We start from the raw sequence: 13,399 nt of genomic DNA, 5'->3' as shown, positions 1-13,399 counted from the left end.
AGAGATGTTTTTTTTATTTTTCTAATGTATTTATTTTTACTATTAAAAATTTACCAAACATACTAAAATATAAAAAAAATATTTTTTTATTAAAAAATATTTTTTTATCAAAATAATAACACCCAAACAAATACTATATATATATATTTATTTTGACTTCTTAAATTGAATTGAGCAGTAGTATATCACCAAATGTAATCTCAGAAAAAACAGACCTATTCAAAATATTTCCATGCAGCAATGCTAGAAAACTAACAATTTATTATTTTTAGTTAATAATTAATTAATAATATTTAAAAATATTAATTAAAAATATAATATTAAGTTAAAAGTATTAGGCTATTAACTAAAAATATTAGCCAAAATAATTTAAAATTGCTCTGATCTTCAAGTTTTTCGCAGAAAGTTATTCTAGTAGATCATCTATTCATTCAAGTAAATTATTGCATTTATATACTTTCTTTATTTGGGCGAGGTTGTATTTATCTATCTATACTCCAAATGAGTGTAAAGAAAAACTAAATATTTGTGTAAACAACCTTTTATTTTTCTTTTTTTTTTTTTGACTGGAAATGTTTTAAGTGTGTCAATTATTTTTAATCAACATCCGTTGTCTCAAAATATTTGCCCCATATAATGGATAAATGGATTGGATCATGAATTTCAACCGGTCCAAACTCGTAAAAGAAAAATCTATCACAACCAGTTTTTATTTGTTAAACTGATTTGCCAATAATATTCATCCTTAAGAGTTTAGAGTAAACAATTCATACAACTACTAAAATCCCAACAATGACATCAAAACATCTCATACAGTTCAAAGAACATGGAAGCGTACTGCGTACACACCTCTTACTAAAAAAGAAAAGGTAAAGTTGGTAAAGTTGAAAGTAGTACCGTGGAAAATCAATGATTCAGAATTGCTAAACATTTCATTTGCTTAATAAAACAAAACTGACAGACAGACCTGAAAAACTAGATGTAACTTTATTTTCGTTTTTCACTTTCTCTATCAAATATATTAAGGATTCTATGTCAGAAACTACAAATTTGGAATGTATGTCTTTGATCGAGATCACATAGTTGACAATCAATCAAAATTCCCCATATATATCAATGTAGAGCAGATTTGAAGAAAACTACGTTGCAATATCCGCTACAAGTCTCCTAAAACAAGGACCGAGCTCAAAGTGTTTCAGCTCCTTTGAGGTGAACCTGCTAGAAGTAGAAATCATCAGTTCCACAAAAGCTACATCTCACTCTAGCTAATTTCAAAGACTGTGCTAGCATAAAATGATCACCTTGTTAATATTAACGTAAAGCTTAAGTAAACGACTATTCAAGTTTATTAATGGTTTGATGATTTTGTTAGATCCCCATATTTTTACTCGATTTTGACTTTTATTTCCTGTTGCCTGAAAGTTTTATTTGGCCCTTACATTTATTAAACATTTGCAATTTGGTTCTCCGTCATGACCAACTAACTGTAAGCAACCATTAGTGATTGCCACAACCACACCATTTGCCTCGGCAGCACTAAATTGATAGATGTGAAAAATTTTGGTCATAAATGAGAGGCAATCAGGCGAAAAAGTAAATAATAAATACAGAAAAGAAAAGAAAAGAAGGTGATACTAAAAGGCTAAAAGCTAGGTAAACAATAGGGACAATAGTGATGAATAAGTAAACCTTTATTGGTCTTCTGTAATTTATCTCAACCAGGACTTTATTTATTAAACTAGAAAATGGTAAGAAATGTTCTCCCATTCGTGCAAAGCACTTACCTTTTCTTTGGTTGTGCCACTTCTCTATACTTGTGTACCAAGTCCACTGGAAACATAGTCCTGCAATACGCAGTATTCCAGCCGCAAGAACCTCAACTGTGGCCATTAAGAATGACCTTTGAGGGGATAAACCTGCAGTTGCTAATGACAGTGCAATTCCCTCCAAATTGCAAGGAATGATGAAGCTCCCAGATTTTATGCCATCAAAAGTTTTCTGAGCAACCTCCTCAGGTTTCATTGCACCAGAAGAGGATGCAATGATTTTGGTGAGCTCTGGTTTTCTCTTGTTTTCTGTAAAAGTAACATTTCAGTTTGTACTACCACTATGGTTATAGGAATAAGTAAACTTCCCAGGAGATTATATCAACGGATCTCATTTTATAAATCTAATTATCTTGAGCTATTGACTGTCTATAATTTTCCAATCAGGATCAACGTTATAACATTTGACAATAAGTTCAAATGCATGAGATCATGTACTAAAAAGACAATAATACAATAATGACTTAATGAGGAAGCTGGAAATGATTAAGTCGACAGTATATTGAATTACAAGTAAAAGAGATCTGGTAATCAATGCACCAATTCTTGGTAGCAAAACATAACTTCAGTGTAGGTTATACACTATAGAATTAAGCACTCCAATCTGTAGCTTTTTCCTCTCTTCACATATATTACGAGCTTAAAGTAGCAAGTTCAAATTCATGGAAAATGCTTCAACAAGGAATACTACTTCCCTCATCAACACAAAATTTGAAGCTAGATGTATATCACCAAAACTAATATGCATAAAGACATAAGCTAAAGCCCACACTTCATTACCTTCAGCGAATCCGGGAGTATCCGTGTCCGGAGGGAAGATCAGAGAGACATGAATGTTATCTGCTATAACTTCTTGTTGCAATGCTTCTGCTAAACCACGGAGGCCAAATTTACTGGCAGAATAAGCTGCATAACCATAAATTCCCACCTAAAAGTATATGTAAACATAAATTCCACATTAGTCAACAGTAATCTACTAAACCACATGTTCATTCCTCTTACACTCAAAATATCCAGCATATCCAAACCAATTACAAATCCAAAACCCTAAAAGACTGTTAGATTCAAAATTTCCACTGAATTTGAGCTTTCTTTCAATCAACAGCAGAGTCTCATGCAAAACTTCAGAGCGTAGAAGATTTATACCTGACCGGCCTGCGAAGAGACAAGAGCGATGGAAACCGGTTGCTGCGGGTCCTTCCTGGTCCTCATGGCCGGCAACGCCGCCTTGATGAGGTTGAAGCTTCCCATGAGGTTAACGTCCAGCGTGAACTTGACCTCACTCAATTCCTGCTTCTCCAGCTCTAGCGCCACGAACACGCCGTGGTTCAGCAGCAGCACGTCGATCGGCCCAGCCTCGTCCACCGCGCGCTTCACGGCGTCGTAGTCCCTGACGTCAGCGGCGAAGACGGAGACGTCGATGCCGGTGGCGAGGCGGACGGCATTGCGCGCTTCCTCGAGCTTGTTGCGGGAGCGGGCGAGGATGGATACGCGGGCGCCCTGGGCGGCGGCGTGGTGAGCGAGAGCGAGGCCGATGCCGCTGGATCCACCGGTGATGAAGACGTGGCGATTCTTGATCGGGATCTTGACGGGGCGAGGGCGCACGAGGAAGTAGAGGAAGGCGATGAGGGCTAAGGGGATGAGAACGATGAGGGTGAAGAGAGAGAAGTACGCATCCGCCATTGCTGAAACTTCCTTCGATTGGAAGGTCGTTACGAGCTATGAACCAACTAACATTTTTCTTTTTGTCTTAATATATTTACATATGTTATAATTTTAGAAAACAAAACTATTAAAATATATTTTAATATAAATGAATTAAAGACAAAAATAATTTATGATAAAGAAATACTAGTTGTACTTTAACTTTCAATTTTTAATCAGTCTTTTTAAGAATTATTTATTATTTATGTTAGAGAAATGCCTCAAAACTATATTCCCGGTAATAACATAAAAGAAGAAATATGTTCATAACAACACTAATCAAAATATCTGCACAATCAAAGGCTTTTATCTATGATTTTATATATGTACTCCAAAATTCAAGTCTTGTACTGTGTAAGGTGTTAGCGTCTTTCTGAGACTGGTGAGAACAATTTGTGAGTCCTTGCTGCCTAAGACAAATAAAAAAGAATTGCTGTATATAATGCTTCCATGACTCTTTGAAGTTCCTTGCTATGAGAAGCCTTCATGTTTCATCAACATTGCATAAAGCAGCTCATTCCATGTATCAGGTACACCAGGCAGACACCAGTGGCTGCAATCTTGCCGATGGAGTGCCGCCGTGCTGCCATTCGGACCAAGATAGTAGATTGATGAGTGCCCATCTTTTCTCTGAGCTGTCATCTCTGTTATATTCAATATTTTCAACTTGACAAGTTCAGTGCTGTTTTTGTGTGATGATAGCAATGAATTGCCTATTTTGAATTGTGACCAGTTATCATTAGGCACTAATGACATGTTAAGCTCTGGCAGTGTTTCCAAATGACAACTTCCTCCGCTTCTCCAATCTCCACTTCTGTTCATACATTACTGGATAAATAAATATATGCAAAACTTGAATAAATCATAACAATTGTTGCAACAAATTACAAACCTGAAGTGCACGGGTGCATATGTACGAAAGAAAACTTGACTCTTGTTAAGATTTACATTATCTTGTATCCAATTTAACACTGTCTCCATAGACTTCCTATATGCATCTTCCACCTTCATTTCCATCTTAACTTCCATACCTTGTTGGAAATAACAGCCCCTGAGAAAATATGAAAAGAGTTACTTCTTAGGTGAAAAAACACAACCACATATACAATTGTAAAATAGGAATGAAATATGAATTATGAATTACCCTCTTATGGTTTTTTCATGATTCCACCAGTGTCCTGTGTTAAGAACCAAGACATGTGCATCTCTCCACTTCAAAGAGTTCCAATCCATTTTATCCACCTTCAAGGTTGTCCTAATGTTTCTAGCAGCGCCGGCCGGCGGCCGGCTTTGCAATACAAGAAATGGAGCTCTGTAGTATTCTACAGTACAGTTAAAGTCTCTGAATTTGAAAACTAAGAACCCCTTGTGCTTTGTGATTGGGTTGCCATTTACTTCATAGATTGATTTCTTGTTAGTAACTACAGAAGACAGCATGCATAAGAATGACTCCCATTGATTTCTTCCGATTGAGTCCCCGGCAAACACTAGGCGTTTGTTTCTCAGTTTTTCCAACATCATTGTTGCATTGAATCTGTAATATACCAATTATGTGTCATTAAGTAATTCAAAGTAATTAATTGAAAGTGTTCTCATCATCCAATAAGGTTCATAATGTCATTTTCACAAAGCTGATATGTTTAGAGAATATTGTATATGTGACACAAGTATACAAAGGATACGCCACCATTTGGGTCCCTCTCAAAAGATGCCAAATAACACACCCCTATTGAGATTTTTAATATTATTATGTTGTTTTCAAATTTCTTGTTCTCAAAATTAATATCAGCAACTTAATTTTTTCCTGACAAGTCAACACAAACACGATAATAGCTTATGACTTTTTCCACAAAAAATAATTATTAGACTCTCATCAATTTCATCCTCTCCAACCTCCATCGTTATTTTCTCCGCTGATTAAACCAATGACCATTGTTGGTTATAGTTCTTTATTTAATGCAAAAATGGGATTTTTTCTCCTCTTTAATCTTCATTTGAATTTATCTCAATAAGCGGATAAGAGAATGAGTGAGAGAGTGATGAAAAACATACCTTGGCAAGTTGCAATGTTTGGGTTGCCACCTCCACTTTGTGTAAAAGGAATCATGTCTACCATTTTCAGAACAACGAAAGCCATCATCAAGGAAGTTACAATCTTTTGAGTCATACAAAGGGTAACTCTCATCCCAAACCCACTTACCCTGAAAAAAATCACACTCCTTTTCTCCAAGAAACTCATCAACGCTGTTATCTCTGTGTTCCGAAACCGAAACCGGAGGCAAAGCAAGGGTTTGTGATTGAGCCAAGAATCCGAATGGTGTGTAGTCAAAGTAGAAGAAGAAGCAGCACGTGATGAGTAGAAAGAATCCAGCAAGACCAACAGAAACAGAAGGTTCCAACAGCCTCATAAGTTTGACTCTTCGAAAGGCTTCGGAAATCGGCATGGTTTCTTGGGGAGAATTCGAACAAGAACAAGTTGGAAAGAGTGGCATGCAAGGAACATGTATGGGACTTTAATTTCTCTTCGGTTTTTCTTCTTTCATGTTCATGGCCCTGAATTCAAGGGAAGCATGTTTTGTAAGCCTTGCTTCGTGGGTCACTTTGGTAAATTTAAATATTGGATTTTGATAGAAAGGCAAAGAGAAAAAATAACAACATTTGGGTGTGGAAGAAGCAAGGGATGAATGGATGGAACATATATATATATATATATATATATATATATATATATATATATATATATATATATATTTATATTTATTTTTTATTTGGAGTTTAATATTTGATTTAATGCCACATAAACTATAAAATTTGTTTAATATAGGTATATAATTAATCAATTCAAAATGAGTAATAACTCAAATGGCATAGTATTCCCATATTCAATTAAAAGGTTGCGGGTTCGAATCTCCTATCTTTGGTAAAAAAAAATCAATCAATTCAATTCACTATAAATTTGGACTACTATACCACATAAACTCTCTTTTTATATCCTTTTAAAGTATTCATATAAGCAGTAGTCAACGACATAAATAATAAAAATAAAAAAAAATTAATCACTATATCCCTAAAAAGTTAATTTTAAACTTAATTTAGATAAAAGAAAAATAAAAACTTTATATGTAGTAGAACAAAAAATAAAGATTTTATAAATTGTATGCAAAATAATATCAAGGACAGTGAAAATATAAAAGAAAATAAAAAAATACGAAACATAAAAGAAGAAAATATTAATATTTTTATTTTTGTGGTATTATTTATTATCTTTTTTATTGAAAGAAAAGAAGGACTTAAAAAGCCTATAAAATAAAAATATTGAATATAATTTGGTAGAATAAATAAAAATTTATAAATAATATAAAACATTGAATAAAACATTTCAAACAACTTTATATAGATAGAATTTTATTTTTCTTAAAATAAAAAAGGCCTTGATCTATCTTTGCAGGGAAAAAATATCAAAACTTGATTTTAAAAAAATAATATAAAGCCTCCAAGAAAAAATATTAGAAGATAAAGAAATTATAAAATATTTAGATTTTATTAACATATTTATAATTAGGAATAGATAAATAATTTAAATAATAGATTAATCACAATTTAAAATCTCTCCTGTAATTAACACCCAGATCAATGTATATAATTTGAGATGAAACCTAATTAATATGATGAACCGTAAATGATTATGACAAAAGGCAATTACACTACAAAGTCAAATGAAAAAAAAAATTGACTAAAAACAATAAATAAAAAAATAAAAGTAAGAATGAGTTAATAAAAATATAGCAAAATTTTAATTTATATTTTAATAAGATCAACTTCGATAAACAAAATGCCTAATGCATTATTATTGTATAAAATAGTTAAGAAAGAAACAAAAACTAAACAAAAATTTTAATTCTAAAACTTCTATTTATAAATGGTAAATAAAACACTCTATATATAATATTTATAAAGATATAAAAAAAATAATGTAATTACTAAAAAGATACGATAATATAGATTATTATATTATTATTTACTATCACTATAGTCAATTATTAAATGTTAATAAATTTAATTGTTTCATATTTCATATTTTCCAAAAATAACGTCTATATTAAAACTATTGATTTAGGAAAATACAAGAAAGAATCTTAATAATTACTAACATATCTATTTTAGATGATTTAATCATTAAATATATATATATATATATATATATATATATATATATATATATATATTTGTGGGAATAATTTAATTAGGAGATCTCACGGGATACGTATCATAATTCATAAAAACTAAATTACTAGTAAATTAATAGATAAAATTATTATGATATTATTTTGTTATATTTGAATTCATACAAGAAAGAAGATTAAATAAATAATATTTATAAATAATAGTTAAATAATTTGTATAAAAAAATATATTTTTTTCAAACGTAAATCGTTTTAAATTAAATAATATTATAAAATATTTATAAAGTATAAAAAGTAATAAATACACTTATTTTATTTGAATTTGTCAAAATTTAATATTCTAAAGAAAGTAATGTTATAACATTCAAATTCAAAGTTTATAACTTCAAAAGATTTTAGTGACATTACAACATTTTGTGTTAGATTATAATTTTGATTTTAGTTTAAATATGGATGTTATTAAACTATTAATAAAATAACTAAATATCTCAATTAAATAAATGATAGTTATTGCAAGGAAGGATGCACATCCCACATCATAGGAGTAGCATGGTATAAAAAAAATAATAATGTTCTACATTCACGTAAAAAATTTAACAAAGTCATCCAAGCACTTTTTTTTAACACATCTCTCCCTCCTTCTCAAGTTACGTCAAATATACATACTTTTTCCATTTCCTTCTATTAATGTAATAAAATTACATAAACCTCTTCTTCAACGTAAACATTCTTTAACGTAAACATTCTTCAACATTAATGATTTGGATCTGTAATCTCTGTCGCTCATCGTTCTTCTTCTTTTTTCTTCTCTTTTGATCGTTGTTCTTCTGTTGCTTGTCCTTCTTCTTTCTATTCTTTTTCATTTTTTCTTCGATTTGTGAATTTATCTTCTTCGTTTTCAGATTTTAATATTCTATTAAAACAATGAATGATTCAACTTCAAATAAGTTGAATGGGAGCTATTTAGATTATTCTTCTGAAATGAATCAAGCGGACGAGATTTAGATTATATTTTGAATCGAATTGAATGGAATACAATTGTTAAATTGAATTGAATTGAATTGAATTGAATGTACACAGGTGTTCTGAATTGAATTGAATTGATAATCTCTAAATTGTAGATACGGGTGTTTTGAATTTGATTTTATATAATGGATAATATTCCATTCATTTAGTACTATACAGTTGATTCACCTTAATAACGTGTTCGGTTCATTATGCAGAAAGCTGTTTTGAATTTGATTTTATATAATGGATAATGTTCCGTTTATTTAGTACTATATAATTGTTTCACCTTAATAACATGTTCGGTTCATTCTGCAGACCAAGTGTATTGTGGATGAATAATTTGTCCTAAAATAGTTTTATTGGTAAAATAAAATAAAATAAAATAGTAAAAACTCAAGAAATGTAGTTTTATTGGTAACACAACAAAAAGACGTTAAGCAATAAATATAGTAAAAGCTGAATATAAACTAATTACAACAGAGATAAAATTACAAAGTAAAGACACAAAACAAACGCATGCATGTTAAAGCCACTAAAATAAAATCCTCAAACTTATGCAGTGGTTGCTAATATTAATAATATGCAAATATTGCACAATCCCTTCAGAATTTCATTAGCTCAACAATACACAGATCCAGCAGCAGCACAGAGCAAAAGAGGCTCCATTAATCATAATAGTGGCATAATAAATTAATTTTTTTATTTTTTATTTTTTGCAATTTCATTACAAAATAAACTTTATTCGAATGAAAGGCGATAAATATATTTAATGTATACATATGCTTATGTTATAGTGTGGCTTCTCCTTCTTTGTCACCGTTGTCTTCTTTATTTTTGTTGTAAAGACAAAAAAATTTGGTCAATAATTCACTCAATACACTGACAAGCACAAGTATGCACATTTTAATCAAGTGAATCAAAACGAACAACTCCACTGAACCGAATAACTTTCATGTGCTGAATAAAATGTGATAAACATTTAATCATCAATAAAAACATTTCTGCATGCACAAGGACTCAACTGAACACACTAACAATCAAGTGAATCAAAATGAGCAACTCCACTGAACCAAACAACATTTATGTGCTGAATAAAATATGATAAACATTCAATCATCAAGAAAAATATTTCTGCATCCAAAAGAATTCAACTGAACACACTAACAATCAAGTGAATCAAAATGACCAAACCCACTGAACCGAACTCCATTCAGGTTTTGAATAAAACGTGATAAACATTCAATCAGCAAGAAAAATATTTCTGCGTCCAAAAGAACTCTACTGAACACACTAACAATCAAGTGAATCAAAATGACCAACACCAATGAACCGATCAATGTATCACAGAAAGAAAATAACAACACATTTTCTATTCATATGCCCTATTGACGCAATAAAAATGGATTCAGAATAAGTCGATCTACTAAACGAAGCAACTCAATCCACTAAACCTTAAATCGAACTAGGAGAAACGCAAGTTTTGAGAGAAATTAAATGAACATAATAACGATAGTTTTTCTCATACCTTGCGGAGTCTCTGTTCTTGTTTTTGTTTATTTTTTCTTTTTCCTTTCGAAAGCTTGACGCGATGGAAGTTTGAGAGATTTTGAGAGAGATTTGAACTTCTCCAATGGCAGTTTCGAGGTTGAAGAAGGAACGTTGTTTCATAATGAAGGCGCGAATGAATGTTAACTGTTTCCGGAGTTTGGACGCGTGAATACATGCTCATTTAATGGGATTGGGTTTTTTTTTGTGTTGGGCCAACTTGGATGGACTTGGATGAAAAATTATATGGATATATAGCCCAACTGTAAAGAAAAATGACGCAAGTTATATTTTATATTGGAGTGAGGATAGTGGTTTTTCTGATTATAAATGTAAGAGTATTAATCTTAAATGTGGTACTATTTAATTTAAAGTATAAAAATTGGATTTTTTTTTGGGAGAACAAAAATTAGACTTTTTAATTTTTTAAAGATAAAAATGGACCATCCAATTTGTAAATTTTAAAATAAAAAATTACAACAAACATAATAGATTCTCTGGTTTAATATTAAAAACATTTTAAAAATTTTCTTATAAAGTAATCGGACAGTCCAATTATATAGTCTCATACTAAAAAACTAATATATGCAAAACCAACATAATTAAATTGTACATTGTCTTTATCAAACAACAAACAATAACAACGAAACTTTATCCCACTAGGTAGAGTCGACTACATGGATTAAATAATGTCATTGAACTTTATCATGTATCATATCTAAATCATGTCTACAAAAAAGCCGTTTACATGTAGATTTCGTTTGACCACCTTATAGATGGTCTTCCTTTGTCTTTCACCCCTTATCCATCTTCCATCTCATCCACCCCTCATGATTGGATACTTTGTCGGTCTTTTTCACAATAGGTGCTACTCCAATTCTCTCTCTCTCTTATATATTCGTTCTTTATTCTATCCAATCGCGTATGACCACTCATCTATCTCAACATCTTCATCTCTATCACACTTAACTTATATTCGTGCTCTCTTTTGCCCACCCAATATTCTATACCATAAAGCATAGCCGGTCTGATAGCAGTGCGATAATTGACCTTTAAATTTAAAAAGCACTTTTTCACATATAAAACTAGACACACTTCGCCATTTTGACCAACCTACTTGGATCCTATTATTTACATCGTGTTCAATCTCTCTATTATCTTGTATGATGGACTCAAGATACTGAAAACTTTTAACTTTTTGTAGGATGTTTTCTCCAATCTTCACCTTTATATTAGGATTTTTCCTTCAGCATCGAACTTATATTCCATATATTCTGTCTTGCTACGGCTTATGCGCATACCATACACTTCTAGAGCTCCTCTCCATAAATCCAACTTCTTATTTAGATCTTCTCCTGACTCTCTCATAAGGACAATATCATCGGCAAAAAGCATGTACCATGACACAGGCTCTTGGATATGCTCTGTGAGTACTTCCAGAATAATGTAAAAATGTATGGACTTAAAGATGATCCCTAGTGTAATCCTATACCAATAGAAAATTTTCCTGTCACACCACCTTGAGTTTTCACACTAGTTGTAACTCCATCATATATGTCTTTAATAGCAGTGCGATAGAATTTACCTTTAAGTTTTAAAAGCACTTTTTTGTCACATATAAAATCAGACGCACTTTACCATTTTGACTAACCTGCTTAAATCCTATTATTTACATCGTGTTCAACGTCTCCATTATCCTGTATGATGGATTCAAGATACTGAAAATTTTTAAATTTTCGTAAGATGTTTTCTTCAATCTTCACCTTTATATTAGGGTTTTTCATTCGGCAGCCGAACTTACATTTCATATATTCCGTCTTACTATGGCTTATGCGCAGACCATACACATCTAAAGCTTCTTTCCACAAATCCAACTTCTTATTTAGGTCTTCTCTTGACTCTCTCATAAGGACAATATCATCGATAAAAAGCATGCACCATGACACAGGCTCTTGGATATGCTCTGTGAGTACTTCCAAGACTAATGTGAAAATGTATGGACTTAAAGATGATCCCTAGTGTAATCCTATACCAATAGGAAATTCCTCTGTCACACCACCTTGAATTTTCACATTAGTTGTAACCCCATCATATATGTCTTTAATTGCACGAATATATGTTATCCTTACTCTCTTCCTTTCCAAAACCTTCCATAAGACCTCCCTTGGCACCCTATCGTATGCTTTTTCCAAATCAATAAATACCATATATAGATCTCTTTTATTACTACAATACCTCTTAATCATCATTCTTAACAGGTATGTAACTTTAGTAGTGAATTTGCCTGACATAAAACTAAATTAGTTCTTTGTTACTTGTGTCTCTTGTCTCAACCTCTGTTTTATCATCCTTTTCCAAAACTTCATGGAATGACTCATGAGTTTGATCTCTCTATAATTTTCACAATTCTGGATATCTCCCTTATTCTTGTAAATAGGTACTAATGTGCTTTTTCTCCACTTATCTAACATCTTTTTTTACCTTAAAATCTCATAAAAAAACTTGGTTAACTAACTGGTGTCTTTCTCTCCAAGGTCATTCCAAATTTCAATCGAAATATTATCGGGTCCTATTGTCCTACCATTTTTCATCCACTTTAAAGCATCTTTTACCTTGAAGTCTCGAATCCTCTGATAGTAGTCGAAGTTTTAATCTTTCTTCCATCATGCATAATCGACCAAGACTCGAAAGAGTCTTCTGTCATTCATTAAATAACACGTAGAAGTAGCTCTTCTACCTTTCATTGATCTTCTCATATTGAGCTAAAACCTCTCCATTTTAATTCTTTATGCACTTAACCTGATCAAAGTTTCTCGTTCTTCTTTCACAGCTCTTTGCGATTCTATATATATCTTTTTCTCCTTCCTTCGTACCTAAATACTAGTAGAGGCCCTCATATGCTTTTGTTCTTCCTTCACTTACAATCACTTTTGTCTATTTTTTAGTTGCCTTATATTTTTCCAATTATCTGCATTGTGGAACAAAAATCATTCTTCAAAGCACTCCCTTTTTACCATTATCTTTTCTTGTACACTCGCATTCCACTACCAAGACTCTTTGTCCCTTGGTTCTATCCCTCTAAATTCACTAAAACTTTCTTTTACTATTTTTCTAATAACTTCTATCATCTCC

The 13,399-nt window shown here is 31.6% G+C and overlaps 2 protein-coding genes across 3 annotated transcripts; both read right to left on the bottom strand.

Moving 5' to 3' along the window:
- Positions 1-910: 910 nt before the first annotated feature.
- On the bottom strand, positions 911-3,811 carry LOC112795882 (3-dehydrosphinganine reductase TSC10A). 2 transcript variants are annotated; one of them, XM_025838065.3, is made up of 4 exons: positions 2,973-3,811; positions 2,607-2,754; positions 1,785-2,075; positions 911-1,215 (listed from the first exon to the last, which is right to left on the bottom strand). In XM_025838065.3, the coding sequence occupies exons 1-4, from the start codon at positions 3,507-3,509 to the stop codon at positions 1,196-1,198; spliced, it is 996 nt and encodes a 331-aa protein (XP_025693850.1). In that variant the 5' UTR covers positions 3,510-3,811; the 3' UTR covers positions 911-1,195. The 2 variants fall into 2 exon arrangements, with proteins under 2 accessions (XP_025693850.1, XP_025693849.1); XM_025838064.3 differs by having other exon boundaries at positions 911-1,218; positions 2,973-3,761.
- Positions 3,812-3,815: 4 nt separating this feature from the next.
- Positions 3,816-6,238, bottom strand: LOC112795880 (protein trichome birefringence-like 11). The gene is made up of 4 exons (XM_025838063.2): positions 5,583-6,238; positions 4,675-5,064; positions 4,423-4,581; positions 3,816-4,344 (listed from the first exon to the last, which is right to left on the bottom strand). Exons 1-4 carry the CDS (start codon positions 6,020-6,022, stop codon positions 4,002-4,004), a joined length of 1,332 nt encoding a protein of 443 aa, XP_025693848.1. The 5' UTR covers positions 6,023-6,238; the 3' UTR covers positions 3,816-4,001.
- Positions 6,239-13,399: the final 7,161 nt, after the last annotated feature.

Source organism: Arachis hypogaea, chromosome 4, assembly GCF_003086295.3.
Source record: "Arachis hypogaea cultivar Tifrunner chromosome 4, arahy.Tifrunner.gnm2.J5K5, whole genome shotgun sequence".
Taxonomy (NCBI): domain Eukaryota; kingdom Viridiplantae; phylum Streptophyta; class Magnoliopsida; order Fabales; family Fabaceae; genus Arachis; species Arachis hypogaea.
This window is presented reverse-complemented; position numbering and strand designations above follow the sequence as displayed.